General features: G+C 38.8%; 1 protein-coding gene across 8 annotated transcripts in view; it reads left to right on the top strand.

Annotated features, from left to right (window-relative positions):
- CTBP1 (C-terminal binding protein 1) overlaps positions 1–13,695 on the top strand; it is a 234,781-nt gene that overhangs the window by 193,124 nt on the left and 27,962 nt on the right. For 6 of the 8 annotated variants that reach the window (XM_032684891.1, XM_032684889.1, XM_032684890.1 and 3 more), the window contains one exon: positions 4,401–4,555. In XM_032684891.1, coding sequence (XP_032540782.1) covers positions 4,418–4,555 — 138 coding nt within the window. In that variant the 5' untranslated portion in view covers positions 4,401–4,417. Of the gene's footprint in view, positions 1–814; positions 1,032–4,400; positions 4,556–13,695 lie in introns of all 8 variants that reach the window. The other 2 variants (XM_032684887.1, XM_032684886.1) reach the window with 1 other exon arrangement.

Here is a 13,695-nt window from a genome sequence, read left to right as displayed (position 1 = left end):
CAGCTGAAAACTGATTTTTTCAATTTGTTATTTTTTTTTTCCTAAAAGCTGGACTAGACTGAGGTTTTGATAGGTTTTTCTTTCCAAGAGAGCTGGTCCGGACTGCAGCTGTGCAAGGGTACTCTGCTGTTAGTTATTCACATGGTGAATAACTGCTGCATACGGAGAGCTGCTCTGTCTGTCTGTGCACCTCATACCTGGTATTAATTTAGAAAAATTCCAGCACTCACTGGCACAGTAGCTGTTACTGGGGCAAGAGCTTCACCACCAGATTATTTCCATATTGGCGGGGAGGAGTGGGCAGAAACCCCAGAGCAATAGCTGGATTAGAACTGTTGGGAAAACTTCAGGTTTTTTGCATAAATACATTTAGATAACCTTAAGGGCCTGACTTAGACCCAGCAAAACCAGCAAGATCAGAGTTAAGGCTTCTCACTCCATCTCTGGTATTCACTGGAGCTCTTGGCCCTCCAGCACGGGGAGGGGGGATGTTGGAGATCACACACTATCCCTGGATCCCTGCTCACCCAGGCAAAGCCTTGGCCGCGCGAGCGGTGCCGACTGTTCCAGGTACGTGTATGTACAATACACCTGCTGTCCTGAGCAAGGTGCCCCGTGTGCCTTAACACTCTGCTGCTTTCCCTGGTATGTTAATGGCCTGTGGCAGCACAGCAGGTGTGGTGGAAAGCCAGCAGCCAAAGGGGGAAGGGTACAGATGCAGTGAGAAGCTTTAAACTTCGAGTTTCCTGCCTTCTGTGAGCACGAGTCAGACCCTTAATGTTGTTTTAATGTATTGTTTGTGTTTAATTTTTAGTAAAAATTTGAACGCCATCCAGGCTACAGAGGTTGCAGTGGATAAGAAGTTTAAAAGCTTTGGTTCAAGATTACAGGAGGCTGCAAGAAAAATTAAAGACATGGAAATGAGGATGGAATGACAGGCTGCTATTTTGCCTCAGAATGCTGAAGATTGTAAAGCATTGAGAAATCGAATTCATGACCCTGGAAACCAAGCTCAGATTAAGAAATGTCAGGTTGGTAGGGGTTCCTGAAAGTCTTGAGTTAGGATAAACTGAGATTGTTTTCCCATGATGAAAGATTATAGGATGTGGGGGTGGATGGTATAATTTTTGTTATCTATGTAATGTGAAATGCAATGCCATATACTTAAATAAGCCAGCTAAGTGAAATTATTTGTTTAAATTAGTTTCACATTTGTGGTGTTGAATGTCACTTTTGACCGCTTTACAGTTATTTCTCTCTGGCACAGAGTTGCATGATTTACTGTAAATGCAGGCACGGAAAATACTGCTCTTAAATACACATTGCTTCCTCCTGCCCCTCCGAGGGTCTGCTGCAAAGCCAAAGGCATGGTGCAGGATGACATTTCTAGATAAGAGATGGGCAGAACATATCTAAGTGGTGGAGGAGGAAGGCGTTTGTTCAGAAGGTTCTTATTCATAGTGAAGCCGCGTCTCTCCGAATGTGAACCTTAAGTAGTGGCTGCCACTGTGATGAAGTTCCTGTGAGTTTACTTAAGTGTTGAGTTATTGCCTGCGATTCAGGGACAGGATATTTAGGCAGAAGGATTGTGCAACAGGAAGTCTATGCTGAAGTTCAGAAAGGATTTTGGCAAGCAAAGGTTTGTAGGGTTTTTTGTGGTCAAGGTCACTGGGTGTATTTGAATTCTAGGGACTCTTAAAAAAAAGTCATTCTCTCAGGGAGGGTTTGTCCTTCTAGTTGTATTTTGACTTCTGTTTCTGTGCTTTGGGGCTCGGTCTGGCATTCCCCTTAGCAGTGATGTTACACAGGTAACTTGGTTGAAATCTTCAGATACGCTGGTGTGAGGGGAAAACCAGACCACACCTTTGTGTGTTTTAGAGAAATCATTATCTGAAAGGGCTGGTTTTTGTACTGTTGTATTTAATGGTTTTCTGAGATAGCTCTAGTCAGAAAAGTGTTTCTTAGAGGTGAGAGTTTTTAATGTCATCCTTTTTCTGTTTGGACTGAATGTGCTCTGCTGTTGACAGAGCTGCTTTAGTTGTAGCTCTCTGCCATATTTTTATAGCTCTGTGCCTTTTTTTCCTCATTCATCTACAACGACTTCAGTATCAAAAGTTCTGGGGTTTTTTTTATTCTAGCTAGCATTCAAACTTGTCATTGAAGTTCTGCCTTTGCTGCACTGACAAGACAATGACCATAACATTTCAACTCTAAAGTGAGCACAGTTACTTTAAGCAAAATGAATAGGACTTGCAGTGTCATTTTTACATTCATTTGAGCACTTAATTGCATTTTAGGTAATGCTATTACATATACTGCTTTGAAAGAAACATGAGCAAATCTATAACATGCTTTATCTTAGGGGTTTTTTAAAGTAAGTTCAATGTGGGTTTTTATAATTAAGTTCCCATTAAAGGATAGTAATTGTTCTCTGGGTGTCTACGTAGCTTTGTTGTATATTCACATTGTGTTCCTGACGTGTACTGCATTACTAATGTGTGGTTTGTATACTAAAAATGACTGTATGGGCCTCATGTGGCCATTTCTGGTTCAAACAGGTATCAGTAGTAAGTTAACAGGATGTGCAGTTTTCAAAAATTATATTTAAAAGGCTCCCATCTAATTTTGGTGGCTGGATGTTACTGAAAGAATACGTGTACCAGAAGCATTTCTAAGCATGTCTATCACAGTAGAGGTTAGGAGTGGGTGTTTTTACAACAGAGCATAGTTTTCATGGGTGTTGTACTCATGGAAAACTTTGCTAGTGAGTACTTTTCACATCTCAGTGCCTCTGTGCTATGGTGAGAGCACTGCAGGGTCAGTCCATCAGCAGATGATGGGAGACACTGCGACTAGAAGAGGAAAGAGCCAAATGTAGTGACTCTTGTTCTGTCTTCTTTACAAAGTTTTTATGCCTGAGGAACTTAAATACCAGACTGTAGTAGGGCTGGACTATCATCCCTACTTGGTTAGGGCTGGACATGGAGTTTATAGGTTGAGGCTGGACTGTGAGGGCAGGAGTCTCCTTCAGCCCAGACCTGAGCCTGGGCCCAGTGGGGGAGTAATAGGCTGCTTCTGTTGACTTGTGAAAATCTCTCTTCCCAGCAGCTGTTTTTCTTCACAAGATGCCTTGTACAGCTGGGATTCTAATAATTTTCCATCCACTTAAAATGCAGATACCAGTCTTTCAGGGCTTGCTTTCTGACCCAGTCTGGGACTTAAGATGCAGGGACTGCTTGTAGAAGTTAACTGGGGGACTTCCGTCGTTTGCATTAATGTTGGACTGGCTTGGATTATCAAGGAAATATGCAATGTTTTAAAATTTACATTGTGACAAAAATATGGTGGTATTTGCATATAAGAAAGATCTAGCCTGCTTCACTTTGCAGTATTTAAAACTTACTTTAAAAGAGGAAAAAAACCCAACCATGTACTTTTGGTCTTGCTTTTCCTTATCTCTTCAGGAAGTCCTTTTTTTTTTTTTTCCACCCACGCTTAACTACTTTTGTGTAAATGTAATGGTTTAATATTATCCCCAGTTTAATATTATTCTGCTGAGTACTGTTGTGTGTTTATCCCATCTACACTGTTAAAAAGATGCTCTCTAACTATCTTAAGGATTACTTTTCATTTCAAGACACTGTAAAGAGGATGTAAATGAAGTCTGCAGTTCAGACTGATTTTCCTGCCCCCAGATACTTAATGTGAATTTCTTTGTCACTCCGCAGTGTTCCAAGTGTGATGTTGGTTTAGGGAGAGACCTTTTGTTCATGTTTTATAAGAGTTTTCAGTAGTGGATTAAGAATGATGTGTTTGACTAAGCTATATAGGATTGTTTTGTAAAATTTTTTAAGTATAAGCAGACCTACATAGATCAGTAATTAGCCTGTAAACTTGGACACTGGATCCTCAGTAAATGCAACATTTTGCTGTTGTAGGCTTTTTTCAGTTACATTTTAGTCTCAGCAGAATCATCATTATATATGTAAATTGAACACTCAAATCCTCACTGACTTGCTTATGGTATTCCATAAGCTACACTCTTGCAAGCCTGGACAAGATATTTCTCACTCTGTCTAGAGCTCACAAAGGTGTGGAATCCAATCAAAACATGGATAAGATAGCACAGACACTTCTTAATAGTGCATCTTTAAAAAACAAATATACTCTTCCCTTAGTGGTTTTATCCATCTTTCGTTGTTCAGCCTCCTGAACCTCCATGGAATTTTTCCTTTACGTCTTCCGTGTTTGGTTGACTGCTGAGTGTAAACTTGTTCCTGTTTTATTAGCTTCAGTCCTTGAGATCTTTTTCTGCCATCAGAATAAACAGAGTAGCTAGAACCTATTTTTTAATTGCGTTTGCATGGCTTGAATAACAAGTGTTCTCTGTTTCCTTGCAGGCATTCGACCTCCGATCATGAACGGGCCCATGCACCCGCGCCCCTTGGTAGCGTTGCTGGATGGCAGGGATTGTACAGTAGAAATGCCTATTCTGAAGGATGTAGCCACAGTGGCATTTTGTGATGCTCAGTCTACACAAGAAATTCATGAAAAGGTAATATTCCAGAGGCGTAATTGAGATGTTTGGGAAAAATGGAAATATTTTAATGGTTCGGATCAGATCCAGCGTTGTGTCAACTCTGACATCGTGTTCAGCTGTTGCTTTTCAGTTACTGGCTGATCACCTCAATGAGTCATGACCTCCAATAGGTCATGAAATATGATGGTGAAACAAAGATTCAAATTTCTGTATGCTGAAGTATTGCTTTTGTGTAGTGTCTTTTGGCTGGGTGTTGTCCATATGATTACCCACTGAATTAGTTTCATAGAGTTACTTCTGGGAAAAATATTATTGCATGGTATTTTGAAATGTTCCTTGGAAACATTTCTGTTACTCAGCCTTTGTCTGGAAAGACAAATCTCAGTATTGGATTGTCTGTGTGTGGGACATTCTAATTTCTTTGTTTAGCCAAGATATTGTGCAGGTTGGGTTAAGCAGCCTTGTGCACTGAGAATGGTCACTGCAGAAGAGTTTCAAAACAAATGCTAACTCAAAATTCATGTGGAAAAGGCAGTGAATGAGAACCTAACTTGAGAACACATGCAAGGAATTGAAAACTTCTCAGTCTTCATTCATAATTGGAGCTGCAGAGATTTTGTTGGGGGCTTTTAATTAAATAAAGCTTAATTTATAGGGTTAAAGACTATATTTCAGTTTTTTAATTGAGACAAATATTCAACCCAAGATTTTTTTCTCAATTCCCTTTTATTATATATCAAGAGTTAAAATGTACTGGAATGCCTTATTTCTGCGTGTTTCTTTTTAGTCATGTTGAAAAGTTGCTTTCATTTTACTGTTTTCCTATCTCACACCACTGTCAGAAGTTTAATACATGAAATAGCTGGATTTCATTTACAAATACTAAATGACACTTGGAGAATAAATAATATAAATGCTGTTCCACTTTTATTAGTAGATAACAGCAGTCTCCTCTTCACATGAACACTGTAAGATTGGCAGCTGCACTACCTGTATAGTTTTATGCTTTGCTTACTGCAGTCATCATCATTCCCTTCTGGTGCATCAAAACTGGGGAATTCCTGTGTGCCATAAATGCTGGGCATGGAAACACCGGGTATCTTCTGTTATCAGTGTACTAAATGAACTTTTCAGATCCTGAGAATGGAAGTCAGTGTGTGTCTCTCAAATTGTAGCTTTGGAAAAGCACTTAAATATCTGATGAGTGACACAGGTAATCTGTTGCTGATCTTTACAAGAGTGTTGTATTGAGGGGATTATACTGAAGCTTGCGTCCTTTGCTTTTTATTGTACAAAAGAAGTTCATTCTCAGTGAGCTCAGTAATACATCAGGAATATTTTCTCCAGTTATCAGTACATTGCCATAATAAGATTTTCGTTTTTCTAGAGGATGAGGCAGTCCTAAAACATTTGGGTTTTCAGAGTGCCATTGTTCTGCCAGGTAGCAAATTTCTGCAACAAAAATCACAAACCTTAGTTCCTTATCACAGTGTTGTATTACTTAAACGTAGACTGAGAGATCAGTGTTTATGAAGAGTTGAGCAGTGTTCACATCTGTTTGAAAAGTGTTCACTGTTCATCTGCGGTAAAAAATGGCTATTTTTCAACTATCTTTAGAGTTATATGAGAGAAATGGCTGTATTTTAGTACTGTTTGTATAATACCTTATTTGGGAACGGTGCTTTACTGAATATAAAACTGTTTTCACAGAAAGTTTTAAAATGAAAAGTTGCATATTTAAAGAAGTATCTAAAATGTTTGTGTCTTTATGAGTGCAAATTCCTGACCATGCTAAATGATGCTGTCCTGTTAATTAAAATACAGATTTTGATAATGGATGTTAATTTGCAAAAGGCTGTTCCCCATTGTGAAAGACGAGATGACTGAAAATCAGGAGAAGGTTTAGTGTTGACAAGAGCTTGCTGAAAGCAGAAGGTGAAATTTATTTTTTCTTTCATATTTCATGTCTTCAAGAAGAGCTACTGAATCCATAGGGTAGCAGATACAGATACACTTAGTCTGAAGTTGCAGGAGTTTTAGGATGGGGTTTGAAAGAGGTGATTGACATTGTTTGATAGTCCTTGATGGGTGACTGTAGATTAATGTAATGGGGGGGGTAAGACATGAACTGAGAATAACTTGGGGAGGAAAGGAGTGAAAGACTGCAAAGGATGGTTCAGAGAGTAGGAACTGGTATAAACTCAGCTTGTGCAGCCGTGGAACCTTGATCACCAGGGTGTGAGGTGTTGGCATTTGAGGAATGAACATTTTAGAACCTGGAGAAGGTATTTCTACTGGTCACGGGAAGGTTTCAGTGACACGACTGGTTTAAAATACTGTCTTTTTAGTATTTTGAGGAAATAGTGAAAAGGGGATTTGTAGCAGTTTGTGAGAGAGCAAAGCACAAGGTAGATACTTTTTTCATAGAGGAGCAAGAAGGCTGAGAGATTTTCACACATACAGAAATGAGGATTTGAATACCATTTGTATGCAGAGACAAAAGCAGGATGTTACCAAATAGTGTTATACCTTATTATGTGTGCTGAGTAAAGAAAGTTTTCCTCCAAACTGGGTAATGCCCGAATTGCAGTTCTGTAGCAGCTCCCTTATGTCAACAGTTCATTTTTCAATCGCTTTTTATGGCTGAGGAGATTAAAGTATGGAAATTAAGTAACTAGTTTAAAGTCACAGGTAAATAATAAAGTGTATTAGAACTCTGTTTCATCTCAGGTCAAAGCATTTGTTCCCCGTTCTGCTGCATTGGAAGGCAACTTGGATGGTGAAGATATGTTTCCTTCCTTTGGAAAATCAAGCTACCAGTGCTTAAGTGAATACTGACATTTACTAAGAGTGATGCAAGGTTTTGAAATAACTCTGTACTTAGAGGACACTTACTACATTTCTTCAGAAATTAGTAATGCTTAAGATTTTACTGAATTTTTGCTTGGTTTGTTGTTTTCCCATTCTCCCTAGAAAAAGCAGTTTGTTTTCAAGCCAGTCTGAAAGGCTGCATCAGATGTGTTTATCCCTTAACCCCTAAGTTCTCTTTTTTTGTAGATATTGCATATGACTGTGTGAAGTTGAACATTACGTTTGCCAAACTGTATCATGGGATAACTGGGAACTGGGTTCATTGCATCCTATCAGGAAACTTCTGTCATTTAGGGTAAAAATCATTTTAAGATTTCAGTGTTTAAATTTCTTTCTTATTAGAGATTGCATTACTGTTGATAAAAGCTACTCACTGTGCTTAAACTGTTTTTTATTTTACAATTAATGATGTGTAAATAAGTTTTCTCAGTAACCATCTAACACTGTGTCGAAGTGTATGTGGTGTTTTGGTTTGTTCTGCCAAAAACACAGTTGCTCATCCAAAAAAAATATTTAAAAATACTTAGCTTGCTTCCATCCTCTCCAGGACAACTTTATTTTTTCTCTATCTCATGCTCTGTTGTCTGTCCCCCTGTTTTCTCCTAATTCCTTTTCCTTTCAGTGCCATTCACACAGTTTGCTGCTTTTCTTACCTCCTTGGCATCCTCCCCAGCGCTCCTGATTTCTACAATATTGCTGCTCCTTTCCACTTCTGTACCTTTGAAGGCATGACAGACTCAAGCACACCCTTGAGATCTTTGTGTTGCTGAAGATTTTTTTGAGTTCAAGTTCTTTGCTCTTTGGGCTTCCTGACCTTTGCTGTGTGTTCTGTAACATGGAAGTGCTGTGTAGATCCAGAGGGCTGAATGTAAACAAACTGTGCAAGAGCTGGTAATGGACATCTCGACCAAGCAGAGGGGAAATAGTGATTCTTGCTAACCCAGATGAAAAGACAGGAAGCACAACTGATTAGAAATGGTCTGTAAAGCAAAATATATGGCCTGGAAAGAAGACAAGAGTTTGTTTGAAGCTGAGTACATTTTCTCAGTCTTTTTTTCTGTAATTATGTGATTTCCTACATCAGGTAGAAGAAAAGAAAATGTGTGTGTTTGACTGGATTTACAGCTTCAAGCAGATACCCAGTTCACCAGAACACTGAGGAGAATAGTCTTCCTGGGTGGAAGTGGGAAAAGAGTCTGTCTGGTAAACCTGTGCCTCAGCCTTAGCAGTGATTGAGGTAGAATGTGTCAGATCCCTTGATCCTGTTTTATGAATACAAAATAAAATCATCTTCAACGTGATACTGCATTTCCATATTTTTAATTTTAAGTTAAAAAAAATTGAAAGCTCCACTTCCTGTTCAGTAGTGAAGGACTTCAAGTTTTTCAGTCACACTTTTACATAGGAATTAAATGTAGAAACAGTTCCACTGATGATGACAGTTTTATCGAAGACCATTTCAAAAGAAGAGCTGAAAAGCAACAAATGTTTTGAAACTGGTACAAACAAATTGGGAATGGTGCTGTTGTTCAGCTCTTTGATTTGTCCCTGTTACAGCAGTGGTTAAGTAAGATAATTTTTTCAACTTCCAATTCTTTGCTTAGAAGTAAAGCTGCAATCTTGTGTTTACACCATCAGTGCTGTTTATATTCATGATGCAGTTGCAGCATTTTAGTTTTCCATCAAATTTAGATTCTCAAAGAACACAGATTGAAAGGAAGCAGCCTTGTTCTAAACAGTAATGTATACTTGGGAGTAAATTGTCACCTCGGAGCTGATCCAAAGCCTTGTAAATTTACTGAATGAGCCTTGGATCAGATTCCTTATGAAAGACTTTGAAAACATTAACAAAAGGAAACCCTAAGTTACACCTCATTATACCAAGTAGTTACTCTGCAGCAATGACAGTAAGGATATGTACAAAACCAGGGTTGGCATTCAGTGGCCCTTCTGCCACCATCTCTTGGAATTTGCAGTGGCAGTGCTACAGGTCACGAGCAGCATCACAGGAAGGGGCAGGGTGCCAGTGTCTCCTCTGAACTAAAAACCTTTAAAAAGCAGAGTGGAGGTGCTGCTGTTCCCAGCAGGCAGCACACATCAACCTTTCAGGCAGATTTGAGTAATACAGTTGGTTATCAACTAACATTTACTTTCATTTCCCATTACCAGGTTTTTCTAAGGTTCACTGAGGCTTGAATGTTGCAGGTGCTTATTAAGAAGGTTTTTGACAGAGGTTTCTGTGGGATGATGTGTTGTCATCAGTGACTGACATGACATAGTGATCCTTTGGCATAGGTGTTCAACCCATCGTAGTGTCTGATAGGCTTGAACTGAATTGGAACACAATTCACCCTTATAAATACACAAGTTAACACACAGAACTCCTCTTAAAGATTTTTCATTAAAGCCTTTTATTTAGTAAAAATGTTTTCAGAGTCTATTAAACTTCTGTCATTAAACTGCATGTGATGGTCAGTAAATCCTGGCTTTGAAAGTCTGACTCCAGTATAGTATTTAAAAGGAAGCTTGCTGTAGGCTCTGCAGGTTATTTTGTAGTTGTATGTGTATTTGTATGTATATACTCTTAGTAATTTATTTTTAGAAGGCTAGAAGTATACTATCATATATACATGTCTTGTGGGTATATATGTAGTTTATGCAGTGTATGGATGTATAGGTTTTTAGAGAGTGTGTTTTTAGGAGCCTGCAAGTAAGTTTCTTTTGTGTTTGTGTAAAATATTTATCCTTGTATTTATGTGCAGTATAAACTTAAGTATTAGTATTTAGGTTCCTCACTAGACAGTATCCTGGCTGAATGAAGTGCACATGAAATGGGTGGGTTGCTGACAGCACCATGGATCATAGGAACCTAACAGGGAGCTGAGAGTCTCCTAAAGAGAAGCAGGAACTTATATAAAGCAGCACAATCCAGCAGAGCTTTGCAGAGCTACTAAATACCCCTGGAGCATACTGGCTTTTCTTTTTACTTTGAATGCTGTTGGTTTCACATGGGCCCTTGGCAAGGCTGTAGTGAGGCTTTGAGAGCAGCTACAAGTCTCTGCAGCCTTCCCTGCGTGACAGACTACTGGTTACAAATTCAATGTGCAGCTGCTTTTTGCAAGTTAAATAAGACAAGGCCTACTCAGTTTTGGTAAAGTACATTTTTTCCACCCAAATGTGCAAAAATCTCAAGTCTGTTGGTGACACTGGAACGTATTTTTTTTGGAGATGACACATCAAACTCCAAGAAATGCAATACCCTGTAGTTTCTAGAACCAGATGAAATATAGCACTTTTTAGTGATGATCTTTCTAGAAGTTGGTTTTTACAATTATGATACCTCGTCATAGTCAATATGTAATTTATAGATATTTTCTGTCTCTGTGTTGAAGTACTTTGGCATTTTATGTACTGTGAGTTTCTGTGCTCTAGGTTTGATCCACAAGCTTGACTATGAGATCTGTCTCTCATAGTCAAATCTAGAAATGTTTTTAGAAACTCAAAGAAAGAGGCCTTGCTATTTGATTCTTACCATGTTACAATATGTTACTTTTTTTTGTAAAAGTAAACAAGATGATAAGAGTTCTTCCCCAAATAATGAGGCACGTGTGTTGCAGTGGTGACTATGTGCTGTTTTGCATGATGGCTAGAACAGTCTGGTGCTGAAAGAAGGTGGAAAAAAACAGCTAGGAATATGTTTGAAAAGGATTTCAGCCTTTGGTAATCAGTACTCAGGATTTGTTAAATTCTTGGAAATAGAAATGTCTCCTACTGCAGTGTCATCTGTTCCCTAAGAGCCTTGGGGACCTGGCATATTGTGAAAGCAGAGTAGTCATTTTGGGGTTGAAGAACAGCAGAAAGACCTGTCCAAGGCATTGAGATTGGAGAGGCTGTCACCTCATGGAAGAGGCTTTCATGGGGTGGAAGGGGCTTTCAACCAGCTGTAGCTTTACCTGGAAGGAAGTCAGAAGGCACAGAAATGGGGCAGATCAGCTGTGTAATCATTTGGTTACAAAAGTAACTCGTGTCCTGTGTTTCAGCTTTTGTCTCTGATCTTGTCTTCCCAAAGAGCACAGTTGCAGTGTGATAAAAGCAGGAGAGGCTGTTGGAGGAGCACAGCTGACTCTGCTTGTTCTCTGTCAGGTTTTGCCCATTGCATTTCCTTGTGAGGTATCGTGAGTGTTGTCTGACTGCCACATACTTGGGCTGATCTGGAATTTTTGCCTGGATTGTTATCTCACTCAAAGTGACACGACTTGATGTCTTTGTAATAAAATTGTACTAGAACTTGGTAAAAGTTATTTCCATCAAGTTTGTTACAGAAAATGAATGAAAAAAACCACATATAGTCCCTGTTTCTCTCATCCGTTCACCACTGGGAGTTCTTCTGTTAAATTATCAGTAAATTACCCCTATACAGTTATTTTTTCTAAAGATAATTTAATTTTCTGGAACTGTTGACATTTCTGCTGGATTTAAGTTTTGTGTGTTATATTCAGGTTTAGGCCAAGTTTTGTTTTTATATATTGCCGAGCTTGTCAGAATTTCTTGTGTGCATTTAATGTATGTAATGACTGAGAATATAATTTATGCAAATAATTCCAAAATACAGAAACTTTCACTATTGTTTTAATCTCTAAGTGGCATTATTAACATTCACCAATCTTTTTGTTTCTGACTTCACATTTTCTGGTACTATTTTCTGCCTTTTCAGCATTTTTGCCGGTTGCAAAAAGCTGGAACATAATTAAATTATCAAATTAATGTGATGCAATACACACTTGCAGAGTATTATATTTGCTGCAGTGGATTTCCTTGCTAACTAGTCCATAATCGTAGGAGAGGCTCAGTCACCAAAAAGAAATTCTAAAGGATTTGTCATATGCATCTGTTTGTTCCATATCTCATATGATGGGTAAATAACTGCCTGTGGAAATGGAAAGTGCCAGCATTAAGCCATAGCTAGGAAATATTTTTCCTTTTATTGAACACATTCCCAAGCTTTCCAATACTTTTCTATCTCCTCCTAGTGCCAAGCCATAACCTAGATGGTCCCAAAAATGTGGTGTGATGGGTCCAGACTGGTGCTTTTAGAGTCCAAATGATGGTCTTGACTGGCCGAGTTAATAAAATATGCATGATTATGAAGTGAAAAGCTGCTTCTCCAATGAAAGACTCTGATTTTAAAACATAAATGTCTGAGCTGCTTCAGCTGTTTTTTAGCCCCTCAATAACGCAGTCCTTAAAGCAGTGGCAGCTCTGTACCCACAAAACACACACACCATTGGCCTTTTCCAGTCTGGGAGAGGAGGGTGTGGCTGTCACAAGAGCCTTAGGGGTGTCCTCAAAAGTTCTAAGCTTCTTCAGGTTTTGTTTATCTTACAACTACACAGAGGATGTTGCAGCACAGCCATCCAGAGCAACCTTGGAGGGGCAGGGGAAAATATGTGTGATACAACACGGAATAGAGGACATGGCTCATTGGAGGCAACCAGGATATCATGAAGAACTTGAGGACCTTGAGGCTTGTGGTAACAGGTGCTGCAACTGAGGTTGAAGAAATTTCTCTATCACTGAAACTGGGAGATTTTTGAACAACTTTTTTTAGGCTCTGTTTGGACCAAAAATAACCTAAGGGCATTTTAGGTGGGCATTCAGGTTCTAAGAGGGACTTTATCTTGTGCAGGCTGCCTCAGACATGACCTTTGGCTTGGTCCATGCCAACTGTAATGTCACTGGAGAAGCAATAAACTGTTTTAGGTTTTTATTAACCTTCTGTAATAGCTCAAGGTAACGTGTCCTGATGAGTGCAGTCTTTTTGATTGGGGACTGATAGATGTAATCTGCAAAGGACTTAACTGTACCATTAAAATCAAGGAGTTCTCTGTGTGTGTAATCATTTCATAAGATCAGAGCCTACAGCTGGTCTTTGAATTATGTTGTAGCTGCATTCTTTAAGGATGTGTAATTTGTGATTTTTTTTTTTTGCAGTTCTTATTTTAACTAGTAAATGCAAATTCTGCTCAAAGGATTCTGGCCTTTATCTGACTTAGAACTAAGGTTCCCAGTCCAGAAACACATGTTGAAATAGCATAAATAATTTTGTGAAGTATTCAGTAAGAAGTGCTTTTCTTTCATTTTTATGGAGTTTGGTATTTCTTTAAAATTTTTTTCTTTGTAGATTTTAATTTCAAACATTACTGCTGCAGATCTTGAGTTCCAACAGTTGTAATCCTCTGAGTGCAAGACTGTGTTTTGCTGCAATAGTGTTTTTAAAAGTATGT

The sequence above is a fragment of the Chiroxiphia lanceolata genome, chromosome 4 (assembly GCF_009829145.1).
Source record: "Chiroxiphia lanceolata isolate bChiLan1 chromosome 4, bChiLan1.pri, whole genome shotgun sequence".
NCBI classification, from domain to species: domain Eukaryota; kingdom Metazoa; phylum Chordata; class Aves; order Passeriformes; family Pipridae; genus Chiroxiphia; species Chiroxiphia lanceolata.
The sequence above is the reverse complement of the archived record's forward strand: the minus strand, read 5'-3'. Positions and strand labels throughout refer to the sequence as shown.